We start from the raw sequence: 15,878 nt of genomic DNA on the forward strand, positions 1-15,878 counted from the left end.
GATGTACCATAGAATTTTAGTGTCATAAGATATTTTGTGTTATGTCCTCTCCTGGTTTCCTAATATCCCAGTGTATTGCAAATGCTGACCTCACCTTGGTGTTGTCCTTCAGTTGCATTTAGGTTTGGTTTGTTGTGGTCTGTAGTGATCCATGGAAGCACGACAGCAATCTCTTTATAATTATTGCACTTTCTTCTTTTTCCCTCTAAAGAAAGCACAGAGATACTCTGAGAACATCCTAAATACGATGTTGTCATACAATGCTGCGAGAGTGTGCTTACAGCTGGGACGTCAGGCCCAGCAGCATCCTCTGGGTGTGGCTGGTGCCAGCGAAGGATGTGGTGTGGGTGTCCATGTGCCCCGCACCACCACACTGTGACCTCTACCTCCTGGGATATTCAGACAGGCTGACTAAGAAATTCAGGGTTGTCTCAATGCAGTGCCTGGTTTTATTTACAAAACTGGCACTAAAATACGGAAGCTCTTGTATTTTGTGGTTCTGTTTAGCTCATTGCTACCCAAAAACGGCAGAAATACTCATGCCAGGAATTAGTTACCTAGAACAAAACGTTAACTGGAAATTTGTTAATCCATTACTATGTCTGGATCCTTTTCTTAGTGTCTTCCATCTAGTATTTGAGTGAAATTGTTAAGAGGCAGTCATAATCAGTAATTTAAAACATTAAATATATTTCTATAAAAATATTCTACTGTGGTATTTACATATATTTCTCAAAAGTGATTTAGTTGTAAAAAAAAATGCCGGTTTTTTTTTTTCCTACCCAAGGATTGCTTAAAAAAAAAGAAGCATCTATCGCATTCAGTCTCCAGAATATGCAGGACCTGAGGATTTGAGTAGGTTGCAGCTGTCTTCACCCACAGTATTTGGAAATAACTAATGAGATGAGAAGTCCACAGCTGGTGGCGAGCACTGTAAATTGTGTGCCCTCGGCTCGCCTACCCCGTTGGTTTCCTGGAGGAGACAGATTCTGAACAAAGCCAGCAGGCTCTCGTGCTCAGAGCACTGCTCACGTGCAGCAGGAATTGAGAGTTAGGGCTGTGTGCTCTGCGCTGACGCTGGCATACGTGATACTTGCTCTTATTGGTGTCTGTAAAAAGGACATGTGTTTTATTCCGGTAAAATCATAAATAAGTGGGTTTTTACTAAGCTTCAGATGATAAATATTGCTATTGGTCTTTCCGCAATTATAGTAGTTTGACTGGACTTACATTTAAGTGTTGCTGAATTTAAATGTTAATGTACAGTGCTTACGCTGATTCCTCAAATTGTCCCCATGAGGTAGATAAAGTATTACCTGAGCACCCTTGGGAGTTCCCTGCTAAAGTTGGCTGGCTGTTATATGGGTTCTTTAAATAAACACATTGTTTCAGTTTAGAGGGAGAAATAGAGGAAAACACTGTTTTGTGCAAAATCATAAAACATTGATTAGCAATGTGATTGAATGTCTTGACTCACTTAAATGTTTCTAGGAAATATTTGCTCAATTCTCAAAGTATATATTTGAATGCTTAATATGGAAGTTTATCTGAATACCTATTAATGCTTTCTAGATATATTAATTACAGAATGGCTGGAAAAAATCTATTAAAAGGTTTCTTCAGCCTATTTTACTACATAGCATAGGTAGGCACATTAAAAGAACTGGGAACAGTAAGAAAAAATGGGGGAGAAGAAAGTACCAGAGAATAACAGCTGATTTTCTGTAAGTGAAATCAGATTCCTCTGAGAGGATCTCCTGGATTTTCCGGTTCCATCTAGCTTGCAAAAAGTGCATTGTAAATGTCAAAATGGTTATGAAAGCATTAATAACTAATTTGTGTAGCCTTGCTCTGTGAATTTGGGATTTCAGTCTCGAAGTAGCCTTTGTTCCTCCGTGCTAACGGAAGAATCTAGATTTGAAAACTGGCGTGTTACACGTGATCTTCAGTACTTGTGTATAATAGCTCCTCAGTTGTATATGCACTGGTACCCTCTGTTGAATTCAGGTTACGTGAGTTAAACATGAAAAATAGGGAAATGGAGACGAGGAAAATAGACTGGAATTCTTCTGTGTGGATTGTTTTTCCCAGGTTTGTTTGGGATTTTTCTGGAGAGTAAATACGGAGAATAAATATGAAATCCCTTCAGAGAGGGAAATACTATTGCACAGTTCATAATTCATTGGTCACTAATTACCACAGGGTGCAACTGAGGCCAAGAATAAAAGTGGAGAGGAATACCCAGTTATATGACCCTCTATAACAGAAGAGTTTACCTCCTGTCCAGAAAAAACCCCACAGAACAGGGAAGACCAAACTGTTCGCTGCTTGGAGCAATAGCTCTGTCTTGGGTTTTTTGTATCCTTCCATGAAGTGTCTGTTACTGGCCACTAAGACAGAATATTAAATTAGAGTGGTCTGCATATAACTCTGACAATTCCTGCTCTATAATGTTACAGTGTTTGGGTTTATTTCACATGTTCATGCCTTTGTCTACAAGAACTTTGTAACTCCGTTGTCTAGGAAAACCAGTTCTCCAAAGCACTCTGCTTCTGCAGTGTCGATGTAGATGGGTGGTTTCAGTGTGCCTCAGAAGAAACGTCAATACTTCAGTTTTAATATTCAGACAGCCATCTCTTTAATTTTTCTGTCTTGCTGCTGATAGTACTTACTTTTGAATATAGGGGAGTGCAATGGAAAGGTGAAGGTTTAAGTTTAATTCGCTTTTAGAAACAGTTTACAAATGTGATTCCTTGTAACAACTCTGATGGGGGAGTTGGGGGGGAATGCCAGTAGCTATTTTTCTGGTGGTATTTCTTTCACTCTGTTATGCAAATTTTGTCCTTGTTAAAATTTGTTTTTTAAAATGAGACCTTAAACTCTGCTAAACTTCTTGGGCTTTTCTGCAGCACCCACCGAGCATTTGTTCTGCTCTAAAGTGACTTAAACTTTTACAGTTCTCCTTGGTTGCATGGGTGTAATGGTATTTTTAGGTTGATGTTTTTCATACATTGTGTAACCCTTACATGTCCTCAGTTACTGAGGTCAGAGTTTTTAATCCTTTCCTAATTATCACAGTAGCATCTTTATCAAATAATCATTTTCATACCCCTCATCAGTAAAATTAAGTAAACCTGTATGTTGGCAGCATTTGTCATTTTCAACTCTATTTCCCACTGTGTGTGACTAAGCAGTGTTGTCTGTTGTAAAGCACTGCCACTCAGACTGCTGCCTCGTGCCCTCTCTGTGCTTGGCCCGGTGATGTCTCACAGACTGAGATTACACAGTTTCTGTTCTTGCAAGTCAGCTCCCTTGTGCCTTCTTCCCATTCTGCTCTGCATTCTCGGGAGTGGACGTGTGTTGTGGCTTGGGAAACATTAGCACACTAGTTCCTGTATTACTGCTTTCTCTTCCCCACAAAAGTCTACAAAACCAATAGGATAGTGCTTATGTCGCACAGTGCGCAGCACAAGAGAATTCTGACCTGTAAGGCAGCCCTGGCGTGCTGTCGTAGTGTAAAGAGGTAACAAGCAGCACTGGTGTTGTGCAGGGAATGAGTGGGTGTGATGGAGTGGTCAACACAAACTGAAGTCAGCCTCACAAATGTGCTCCACCTGTCCAGCTCCAGACCACGCAGGAGAATTGGTCTGGTAGTCTTGAACAGAAGCTTAATACAGTGGGATATTGAATCTCTTCTTTTTTTTTTTTCTGACTCTCAGGGGTTTTTTTATATTGTAGGACTACAAAGCTGATGAAGACCCTGTGTTATTCCAGTCGGTTAAGACGAAGAGAGGACCTTTGGGACCAAATTGGAAGGTACTAACAACTGATGTTACAACCTTATGAAGTCTTTATCAGCAGAAAAAAAAGTTCATGGTACCTTAGAGACTAGCACTAGCAATGTTAGTCTTAAAACAGAGGGCAGAAGTTGAATACTTTTCTTTTTTGTATTTAGTCAAAATGCCAAATGTGTTAGTAAGCAAAGGTACTGTCTGCTACTTTTGTCATTACTGTAAATGAAATTTTTCATCAACAGTAGCATAATTTTACTTCTTATATTTAGTGTGTATTGTGATGAATTATGCTTAAGTAAATGCTGAAGGGTTTTTGAATGTGTTGCAAATGGTGCCCCAGTTTCTTAAATTTTCTTGCAAAAGCATTCAGTCTTTCATTACCCAGAAAAGTTCTAAACACAGCAGGAATGTTTCTGTCAAAACACAGTGTGAAGGACTTGCTCTGAGAGGTGCGAATTTTCTTCTAGTTCATTACTCTAGATGTCACCATGAGTTATTTTACCACTAGTTTTTGCAAAGCAGCAAGATAAGTGTCAGATATTAGAGTAGGATACACTGGACCAGCAAGCTCTTGGTCTCTAATTTCCCATCCTCAGGTGTGGTTGTGGAAGCAGTAGGCAGGAGGTACACGACCTTTCGCTGTCAGCAGCCTGACCTGTGTCTTAAGTGTCAGTAGCTGACCACGTGTCTGACAGAGCAGAGTCCCTGTTTCCCACGACATCACACCATGCTTGTTCGCAGCTGGGCAGAGATCATAAATCGCAGCAGCCTGAATTTGAGGACTTAAGGTGTCTTCTCTTGTCCCACTGTGGAACGAGGCTGTAGTTCCAGGGGACCATAAGTTTCAGCAGAGCAGGAGGGCTGTGGGCTACTGAAGCTGACACTTCACTGCCATGCCGCTGCATGACCAGAAGAGCTTGCGAAGGCACCTCTCGGGTGTTCCACGAACTTCAGTTTGTCTTAGAGAGCTGAGGGTGCCCTCAGTGTGTGCCAGCGGCCTCACTGGTGTTGCCCTAGCTGTTCCTAATGTCATCTTTCCAACATGATGAAAGTTCATCCTGTGACAGTCCAATTGTACAGGCAGAAATAATGTGAAATTCCATCTGAACACCGGAAAACACTTTTTTTACTGTGAGGGTGGTCAAACACTGGGTCACCCAGAGAGGTTGTGGAGTCTCCATCCATGGAGATACTCAAAACCTGACTGGACGCAGTCCTGGCAACCTGCTGTAGGTGACCCTTCTTGAGCAGGGCTCCTGCACCAGTGACCAGAGAAGGTCCCTTTGTGTGTCCAAAGACAGAAAGTACTCTGCTTCAGGAGGTTTCTGAGCTTACAAGCATCTGGAGGTTGGTAGAGTTTCTAAGTGAATTATCAATATTTTCTTCCTTGGGTTTTATATTTTTACATACATTTCTGCCATTAGCTGCTGTAAAAATACTGAGCCAGGTAGACCTTTGGTCTGACTTGTGGGTTCGTCCTGGGGCCTGAGCATTACCTGGAATCTCATGGAGAAATGAGCATATTGTGTGTTTCGAGATGACGATGAGGGAAGGCATGTATTCCAACTCCCATTATTGTCATACTCTTTCTACCTGGGCTGAGTGTTCTTGCTAGCGGGGTAACATTGCCACAGGAGTTATTTTTGTAAACTGTGCTGAAAATGTGCATCCTGCCTTAGCTGTTTGTTGTTCCTTCCTGCTCAGGAAGGAAGCAAGAGGCTGGTGCAGAATGGCCTGTTTGGGCCTGTGTGACCCAAAGAAAGTGGGGAGTTACTGTTTTGTTTTCTAAAAACAGCTGTAAAATGAGAAGGAGAACTTTGAATGCCTGGAACTGGCAGCACTGAATTTGTATGTTCCATTTAGTTCTGTCCTTTTACTAATGCCTGGACATAGACTTGTGCTGTTTGGGAACACCAAACAACAGCAGCACTTTGTTTTTTCCTTGTGAATAGAACATCAGTCTTCTGAGGATACTTGGTTTTCATTTAAGTGCTCTCTGGTGATGAGTATTTGTGATAAAAATTCTGTGTTAAATAAGCATTATTCACCAAGATTTTTGTATGTTAGATATGTATCACTGTAAATGTTTTTACTGTGTGCATGACCAACAGGAGGAGTCCATTCCATGGTTAAAAGAAATTTAGCTTAAAAATGCCATAAAGTATTTCTACATGGAAGTTTGTTGCAGATACAAAAAAAAATCTGTGGACTTCTTACAGTAATTGCTTGTTATTCAAGCCAAACACAGAGATTTTAATTTTTTTTTTAAGCTACTATCAGCTTCCTTTTTTGGTTTGTGTTTCTTTTGGTTTTTTTTCTTCCTTATTTTTCCTTCCTCTTTTAAAAGGCTTGGAGTAACCTACCATGCTTTGTTTAACTAAAAACATGATATGATCTCTTGTATTACATAAATTTGACTGCATGAATTGTAGGAAAATCACTGTGTATGATGTTATAGGTACTTCAGAACTGTTTGCATGTAGGAACTATAACAGAAACCTAGGAGTTATAGGAAATGGTGGTGGGTGTCTCCTGAATTTCCCTCGGTTCATTTTTCTGGGGATCCTTCTTTTGCACAGAGTCCTTGAGCCAGAGCTGCTTCCAAGCAGTCTTTGAAGTGGAGCTTTAGTTGGTCTTAGGGCCACCCCTTGCCACTCATGATAAAGAAGTTCTGTCTCAATTTTTCTCATAGTAGTAGTCAGAAGGTCTGCAATTCATTCTGCAAAAATGAGTATGTAAATTGTGCCCCACAACTGGAAATTACCTCTACACCGGGGTGAAGACGTACCCCTCTGGCATTGTCTGCAGGAGGGGGACGTGAGGAAAAGGGGGGAGCGTGGCAGTGTCTGTGTGGGCAGACCAGAAGTGCAAGAAGCTGCAGTTTTAGGCTGTTGTGAGCAGCAAACTTGAGGGGTGGTTACGTGCTTTTTGTTAGCTGAATCTTTTCTAGTACAAGTGTTTTCCACCATTGTCCTCAGCGACTTGGTACAACTCAGATTATAATTGCCTTTGCACAATAGACCCAAAAGTAAAAAATAATTTGGTGCTAGCTATTGTAATCAAGCTTCGTTGTCCTTTTGAAAGTCAGAAAGTATATTACAGTGGAAATCATGAAAATGAAAACCATGTTAAGACTAAGATTTATAGTACATGTTTGCAGCATGGATGGAATTGTTTTACAGATTTAACCTGATTGACTGTTAATTCCTGTTACCCTGTGTTCCGAGTGCGGTGCTAATACTTAGAATTCTAAGTAGTATTATAATTCTAATCATGCTTAGGATTATAATTTATAATTATAATTTACTATAAATTAATAATAGACTTTATAATTCTAATATAGTGTTTAGAATTATAATTTCTAATAATTATATTAATTTGACTGAAGTAAATTTTTGAAAAATTAAACATTCCTTCCCATTATCCATAAACAGAAAGAGCTAGCAACTGATGAAGAGTGTCCTAAAATGTGTGCTTACAAGTTGGTGACTATCAAATTTAAATGGTGGGGACTGCAGAACAAAGTTGAAAACTTTATACAAAAGGTAAGTGCTTCTGCCTTGCTGGGATGTTGCTGGGGAGGTGGGGTTGGAGGGGGCAGGCAGGGTGGTTCTGTGTTGATGTAGGGTGTTCTTGAGGAGAAACAGTGATGAAGTTTCCTGTTGCTCACGGTCAAGCAATTTCTGTTCACTTCTTCAGCAAGTACAACCATTTGTGTCTTGATCTACTAGTGGTGGTGTTTCATTGGTGGTACTAGAATAACTTTCTAAGTTAAAAAAAGCAAAGGTATAAGCAAAGAGTCTGTGCCATGTAGGTTTAACACTTGATTTTGTAAGCAGCAACACTTGGCGGGAAGAGAGTTTTTCAATTCTTTTTTTTCTCATAAGTTGAAAGTTGCATAAAACATGTGCTGGTGTTTCTCTAGTATTTTATGTTCTAGTTTTCTTATGAAACCATTCTTGTGTTTTTGCTAATTCTGAACTATTTGATTTTTTTTTTTGAATTGAACACTTGCACAACCAGGTATCATGCAGGCAGAATACAGTGCACTAGAATTTAATTGGCAATTGTGGCGTTTTGTCAGTTTATGTTTGTGTCTTATTTTATTGCTGCTTTATCATCAGAATATGAATTGTAAAATACTTTAAAAAGTATGACTAAATGTTTAGAATGTAAACTTAAGTGTGGGCAAAGTGTTTAAACCATCATGCCAGTTGTCTGCAATCCATAGAAAACATGCTGTAGCAGTGAGTTAACCAAAGTGTGATATTCCAGTAGCCGTTGGCCACGGTGTTTCCTCGCAGACAGCCACCCCCAGACCTCTTCCGTTGTGGTAACCAGGGCTCTTAGCTTGAGTGGACCCCACAGCTGACTGCATTAAATGCTTATGAATTTCAATAAATATGCTAGCAAAAGAGAAAAGCTTCAAACAATAGTAACTGAAATGAGATGGAGAGGCAGTTTGTGATGGCCACAGTATGAAGTGAGGGTAAGGAGACATCAGAGGCTGTCCTGAGTGCGGTGGTGCTTTTGGGAAGGAGTTGCCCATCGCACGTCTCAAGCTGAACACTCTAAGGGAGTAAGCTGAGCAGAAGAGCCAAGACTGTTTCTGTGGTCTGATGAGGAGTATTTGAAGACAGGACTTTTTTCTTTTTTTAACCTTGCTTTACCTGAAGCTGGTTCTTTAGAGGAGTTATCTCTGACTGCTCGTTGTCAAGAACTGTATGCTAGATCTGATCAGCATTGGTTTTGAGGCCAGTCAGCAGCTTGTGCGATGTAAAACCTGAAAGCAGGTGAACAAGACGTGAACTTTAGGTGGCAGCCTGGGTAACTGAATACACGCAGAAGTCTGAGTTCTGGTAGTAGAATAGATTTCTGTGTTGTATATACATGACTACTTTTGTCAGAGCAGTCGGAAGCAATACTGGTAATTCTGAAAAATTGAATGGTTTATGTGACACATCTTTCATCATCCACGTCCCCATTATAAGAGTTGAGATTCTGGGGCGCTAGAGATGGACTGAGCAGGCAAGTGGCAGTTTTTCAGCATAACACAGTGAGGTTTTGGGGATGGCAGGTGTTTTGAAATGTGAAACCTACCAATTTCAGTAGAAGAGGTGCAATGGAAATATTCTTGCTGTGATCAGTTCAGAACACACATATTCATACCTTAATGAAAGGGCTGTGGAATCCATCGCTTGAATATATACTCCCTAGGGTTTCGTACCTTTGAAATTGGATGTCAGAGATTACTGGGATGCTGATTGGGCACAAAGTGCAAGTGTGCCATCCTTGGAGTCAGAAGTACGTCCCTTTTTGCTTCATTCTGGCTTTAGGAATTGGCCGTTCTTGCTTTTTTAACAGCGAGCACAAAACCTGTGGCAGTTCTGTCATAGATTTTTGTACAGTTCATGCAGAATATTCTAGTTGTTATGATGCTACGTTTATTCTGTCTAGTGCTATCTTGGAGCTAGAACAGATTTTAAAAGGGTTCTTCAGCATTATCAAGTAACATGAATTGCTGAACTTTCTTAAAAAAAGTTTCAAGTGAAATTTGTTCATTTTTTTCTGTGTTAAAGCATGTGAGAAATGAGATTACTTTAAATTGTATACAGGAATGTGAGGGAGCTGAACCTGTAGCAGTGTGAAAAAGCATGCACCTGAAGATTATAACACTTTGAATTGAACAGCTGCAATCACTTCACTGGTCTTTGGAAAAATGTAGCCCTATTATCTCATGTTTGTTTATCTTCTTAAAGCAAGAAAAAAGGATATTTACCAACTTTCATCGCCAGCTGTTCTGTTGGATTGACAAGTGGATTGATCTGACTATGGAAGACATTAGGAGAATGGAGGATGAAACCCAGAAGGAGCTGGAAGCAGTAAGAATGCTTTTTTAAGGCTGACATTTGTGTGCTATCTCCCTGTAGATTTATCTGTTTGGGAATTGGCGCAAGTTACGTTGTGTCCGTCACGTGTGTGTGTGTGTGTTTGGACAATTGCTGATGAACATTCCAGCCCCTTTAGTGCTTCTCCTGTGCAGAGCCATGCACGTCAAGCTTCTGCATACTGTGTTGTGTCAAGCTGGAAGTGGCTGTAAGGTAAATATTTCTCATGTCACCAAACCCAGAATGTCTGCCCTGACCGCCTCTTTATTTGTGGCACCATACCCATCGCACAGTCCCGTTCAGTGCCTTTTTACCACTTGTCAGTTAGAATTCAGAGCTGTCATCTTGCTTTTCCATCATGTGTCTTGCTTTGTTTCATTTCTAATCATCATTAGATCTGATTGCTTTTTCTCTTCAAACATGTCTTCAAGCAAGCTTCCCCATGTCACATGACAGCTGTTCCACTCATCTTGATTAGCACACCAAAACGGAGAGTATTACCTGCAAAAAGGAAGTCAGTAGAATTAACAGGCTTGAGATAGTGTAAAATTAGTGGGCTTGAGGAAACTCATCCATAGGGCACTTTCTCTCCTCTTTCCTTTAAGAGGTAGAGGAACACCACAGCCTAGGCAGGAAGCCGCCTTCTGCAGTGTCTTTCCAGAGCACGACCTTTGGCATGGACCTTTCTCATTTTAGATCCTGCTGGTGTTTAAGTTCTTTGCAGTCATTGGGTTTGCAGTTCTATTTCCTTCCCATTTTGCCAATTGCTTTATGCCCCAAACCCCTTCAGCTTGTCACTTTCCTTCCACTGTCTTGGTTCTTTCAAGACACGATGTGTCTTCAGCTGTAACTTGCTTTTTTTGTGTGGTTTAACTCATTTCAGCTGCCAGACATCTTTAAACACGTTGCTGGTGCTTTAGACCTACTGTTGACAGTCTGAAGTGCATTTTGTGGTTTGTGCCTAGCACATCTTTCCTTTTAGTAGGTAGTAGGGTTTGTCTGCTTTGGCAGCTCCCAGAATATGCTTTGGAAAGGATGGTGTTCGCTCACTCTGGCAGACATTGTGCGCCCTCGTTGGCATTTGGATATTTTTGATGATGGCAGGTGTTCTCTCAAATCACGTGGATTTCTTCTCTAATTCTACTTTATGCCAGAACCTGTTCCTAGAGCCACCTACTCCTAGGTGTCTGTGAAGGAGGAAGAGTAATGACTTTCCTCTCTATAACTGATTTTTGTCAGAAGGGTTCTCTTTTGCACACCCGTAGTTCTTTATTTGGAGTGAAACAGACTTCATCCAATTTCTCTGAGACAGGATAGTGGCAGTGTGAGGAGTGCATGCAAGGTGTGTGTTGGAGAGACTAAGCAGCACTTGACACATCTGTGTGCATGAGAAAATTTCCCTTTTGTGTCTCTGTGGACTGTGGATGTTTGTCTTCTTGTAGAGAAAGTTCTGTTTCACATTTCTCACTGGTAAGTAACTTTAAATATTTTTTGCAAAGTATTTGCTGCTTTTTAGTTCTTACCTTAAGCAAAACCTGGATCACGTGTTTCTGGGTGTAACATTTACCCTCGTTCTTAAATATCAAACATATTTATTTACTATTTTCTTGGTTTGCAAAGCAATGCAAATAGTTTATTTCAAATAGCTTGTTGTGTAAGACATTAGCATCCAGAACTTAAGTGCATGACTTGTTGAAAAAGTCAGTTTTTCACAGGAGAAATGTATTGATTAGTTACACTAACACAGATTTTCTATGTGTATTGTGAAATGTGAGAGGAGTGGGGACCTACTGTTAAAATATTTTGGGTTTTCTAAACTATTATAATAGGGGTGTCTACAAACACCTATAATGATGCAATTTCAAGGGTTTATGGTGAAGTGCATTATTGGAGAATAAAATAACCTAAAGGCAAAAATGTCACTACCAAATAAAATATGAATGCTAATTTTATCCCAAATAATTTGTTTTTATGTCTCGTATTCAAGTACTTCATCCATTGTGCTAAGCAGTAACTTTCATTAAGTCCCAAGTATACCACAGAACATTTTGTTTATGGCCAGGACCTCTGGGAAGTGAGCGCTTCGGTGCACGATAAGGTGCTTAATATGACAAGAATATCTCATGCTTCCACCCCTGCAGAGGAGTAGTCGGCTTTTTTGACAGTGTTGCACTATGCAGTTCTGTGATGCTTAAAGACAAACAGCTGCAGAACGTGAGCCTAATAATACTGGCAGCAGTACGTTTTCTCACATGCATTGCTTTCTGTTGCTATTCCCTTTCTCATTAACGCCCTTTCTTCTTCCTGGTTTGAGCTAATCTTTGTCTCTGGATTCTATGCACATTTCTGTTCTTCTGTTGGTCCTGTTCTTCATCTCAAGTCGATTTTTATAGTCAGGATCTCTGCTTTTGTTGCTTTTTTGTTACTCTCTGAATCCTCATCAGTGTTCTTCCAGAGTTTCTCTACCCCAGCCCATCCTTTTCTCACTGTTTTTCCTTGTCTTTCACTCAGTGGTTTTTGTATCTGACTCCTGGAGATGAGGAGCACCTGTGCTTCATTAACATCAGCTAATCAGTGCATAGTCAAAAAGCATCTGACCCTGCCAAAGCACTGTGACCGACCCACCTCATGTCTTTGTGAGGGTAGAAATGCCACGCTGGGTATTTTGAGCAGTGTGGCTCCGTGTTGAAGCATCACGGGCTGTTAGAAATTTAAGAAGCATCACTTAGAGCTGCTGCACGGTTCCCAGGCTTCCTCACCAAAAAGAAATACCGTGTACCCCATCTCTAAAAACCCTCAGCTATAGCTGAGGCTGGTTCTGGTCCTGGCCAGGGAAGGGCAGTCCTAGATCGTTACTTCTCTCTTACTAACCAACAGCGCGATAGGTTCGTTATGTGGTAGCTCACAGTTTTATTTTACGTTTAGATGCGTAAGAAGGGTTCCGTTCGAGGCACTTTGGCTGCTGACGTCTAGAGGAGTTCTCTGTAGGTTCTGAGGCAAATCAAGCTGTGTAAGTCAACTGCTGGATGGAAAAGGAGAAAAGTGATAAATGTTCTGATGGATGGGATTTGCTGGCAGAAATCCTCTAAATGGACATATGACACTTCTGGGCCGTACCTCCCTCCCGGGCGATAACCTGGTGGTGATCAGCCGTTGGAGATGGTCCCTGGTGTCCGGGTACACCAGACCTTCTCCTCAGCCGGGCGCTGTGATCGGCCGGGCCATGCTCGGTCCGTGGCAGAACGCCCGAGGCCTTGGCCACGTGGCCTGCCTCTTTGTGTTTACCTAGTCCAGAAACCCGAAGTGTGTGACCTGTTGTCATCACTGCACCCTGGAGCCTGCAGGTAGTCGTTTGGGAACAAATCCAAGGAGTCAGTGAGCATCATTTTGCTGCACACTCGGTAGCAAAGTGACACGTGGACTCAGTCCACGTAATTTAGGGCAACTGTGGACTGTCATCTTCAGAGCCTGAGTTCTTGAAATCCAGCTCCACACAGATGTTTATAAATACTAAATTGTGTTAAAACTGTTACTGCGGGAAACAGGTTGTCCCCGAGTTGCAAGCTGTGGAGTGTTTGTGTCCAGGACTTCCCTGTTGGTGTCCCCACTGTGACTGCTTTAACGCTGCAGGGGGTCCCCAGCCACAGCAGTGCCAGAGTCCTGCGATGGCGTGAGGCTCCGCAGAGCCCGGGGCCGCTGTTGGCCGGCGAGGGCAGCGCCCGCGCTGGCTCCCTGACAGGGCTCGCATCGCTCTGGTGTGCTCTGCTCGGTCCTGCTGGTGCTTTGACTGCCCGGCCCTGTTTTTCTTGGAGATTAACAGAACTGCCTATTTGGAGCTTACTGTCTGAGGAAACTGTTAATGCTTAATTGTGTGTTTTCTTTCTCCACAGTTACGTAATCAAGGCCAAGTCAGAGGAACAAGTGCTGCCAATGATGAATGATGATGGATTTAACCGTCACATGCAGTGTTGATATACAAATGTGTGTGTGGATGCATGATTATTTGTATATAATTATATATACGCACATGCATACTGAAGAGGGTTGTTACAGTGTCTCCAGGGTACTATACCTGTCCTCAGCAAAGATTCAAAGGAAACTGCTTTCATTATGTATACCTGAAGCAAATAAAAATCAACTGAGTAGTGTCATTTAAAGGATGAATTAACTGCAGAATTATGCTAACTGGTATGTTTCATGAATGTTGATACTGGACCAATTTATTCCCTACTTGGTTTTTTCCTGTCTTGAGTCACTCTGCTATAACTTGCCCATATCTCATTGTAAAGAAACAGATTCAAATAAGTTAATTTCAGTTTTGTGTCTTCCCTGTGTGATTATTTTTGGAATAGGAACAATGAATGTATTTATAGCTATTTATTTCTGGATTGTCATTATCCTATAGTCAAATCAGAAAAAAATTTCTATTAGTGGAAATTGGAAGACTTTTACTGTTGAATAAGTTTAACCCAAACTTTACCCATTCACTGATTTAAAAGAAAAAAAAAAATCATGTTTTATTGGACTTTTGTACATTGAAATGCTAACGTTTTTTCTTCATTAAAATTGGCAAGATTAAGGAAAAATGGCTTGTGATTTATAAAATAACTGCAACTTGAAATTTTCCAGAAGCTGGCTTTTTAGACAAAGATACTGACAATACTTGTAGAGTACTTCAAGTATCTCTTAGGCCGTGCAGGGGAAGTGGAGGGGGGTGATAGCCCTTCCCTGAAGTAATACTTCCTGGGAATGAAATGGCTGTTTTCCAGAGTTTCACTTTGGAAGCTATGCAAATGGTCTGGATTTCACACACATTACGCAATGGAATATAATTGTGATTTTAGGTCTTTTCATGTTGAAAATACACTTTAAAAGAGATGTATACTTTCAGATATGGTGAAAGTTTAAATTGTAGCATCTGACGTATTTCTCTGATATTTGTTAGGAATAGACACATAAAAGAAAAGATGGTATAATAAAGACCTCCTGTAGATAACTCTCAAATAGGGAAAATGTCTTCAGCATTTTTTAAGGAAATATTCAGAACATATCATAGATATATATTATCAAAATGCTTGCTAGATCGGAAACAAGTTATTTTAAAAACACTAGTTAGATAAAGTTCTATTAATCCCTGGTTTCTTCCCATCATCCCCAGAAAACCTCAGTGGGGCAAGCCTTGCTTAGGCTTCCATCTTTATAATCTAACGTACATCCAAGTATTTTGGAATCATTTTGGACCTACTTTGCTTGCAAAAGGAGCGATCTGATTTCCATTACGGGCAGTGACAGAATTTTCCTGAACTTCCAGGGTGGGCCAGGTCTGCTCTGTGACTGGCCGGGCCGGTGCGGCTCTGCCAGCCTGTGGGCGTTTGTCCCTTCTCCTCTGTAATTGCACCCTCCTACCCTCTGTGCTGCAAAATTGTTTGTGGGTTGGTTTTTTTTTTTGTTCCTTTCTGGATTAGCAGTTACATGGTTATTTGTCCTCTGTACCATCAGGAGGTTGGTTTTGTAAATACACGTAGAGACATGCAGACACACGCGCGTGTGATTTTAAAAGTGTGTGCGGCCAGGAGGGCTGCTGCACGCCTGGAACCCAAGGGCTCAGTTCTCTCTTCAGTGCTGGAATGCGAGTCCCGCTGTCATTAATGTGAGTCATAACGCAAACTGAGGGAAAGGGACCTACAACTTTCATGTTTTTTGGACTAGTTGTGAAAATTTGAGAGAATCTTGTAGTGAATGTAAAATGTTTAGTTTACTTTGGCAGTCTCTGGTGTGACCTACAGTAAAACAGTCAATGAAATTTAATTAAATAAATTTGATCATAAAATGCTCTGTCTCTTGTCTTAGGTATTAGTATTTGCAGTTTGTTAATGAGCTGACTTAGTTTTATTGAGCTGTGCGGGAAGGTTGGAAGTCCTCTAAGGCTGCTCTCAGGTGGTGGTGAGCTCAGACCTGTGTTTGAGCGTTGGTAGCGGTCGGGGGGAGGGAAGGGCTTGTTTGGATTTTTGTTGTGTTTTGGGATTTCAAGCTGAGCAGCACATACTTAGCTGGAACGTTGCCACCCTCTGGAGTAGGGAGAAGATGTTTTGCTTTTGCTGTGTTCCTTAACGTGCCCGGCGTTTGATGCTTGGTCTGCAGGGGCTCTGCTCTGTTAGAGCTGCTGCTCACAGCACCTCGGGGTGCCCGGGATGGG

At 41.2% G+C, this 15,878-nt stretch overlaps 1 protein-coding gene across 1 annotated transcript in view; it reads left to right on the forward strand.

Moving 5' to 3' along the window:
- PITPNB (phosphatidylinositol transfer protein beta) overlaps positions 1–15,512 on the forward strand; it is a 33,473-nt gene extending 17,961 nt beyond the window's left edge. Inside the window, exons 8-11 of the mRNA XM_074843831.1 lie at positions 3,739–3,816; positions 7,229–7,339; positions 9,554–9,676; positions 13,573–15,512. Of these exons, the coding sequence (XP_074699932.1) occupies positions 3,739–3,816; positions 7,229–7,339; positions 9,554–9,676; positions 13,573–13,623 (363 nt within the window). The 3' untranslated portion in view covers positions 13,624–15,512. The remainder of the gene's footprint in view (positions 1–3,738; positions 3,817–7,228; positions 7,340–9,553; positions 9,677–13,572) is intronic.
- The last annotated feature ends 366 nt before the right edge of the window (positions 15,513–15,878 follow it).

The sequence above is a fragment of the Strix aluco genome, chromosome 18, assembly GCF_031877795.1.
Source record: "Strix aluco isolate bStrAlu1 chromosome 18, bStrAlu1.hap1, whole genome shotgun sequence".
Taxonomy (NCBI): Eukaryota; Metazoa; Chordata; class Aves; order Strigiformes; family Strigidae; genus Strix; species Strix aluco.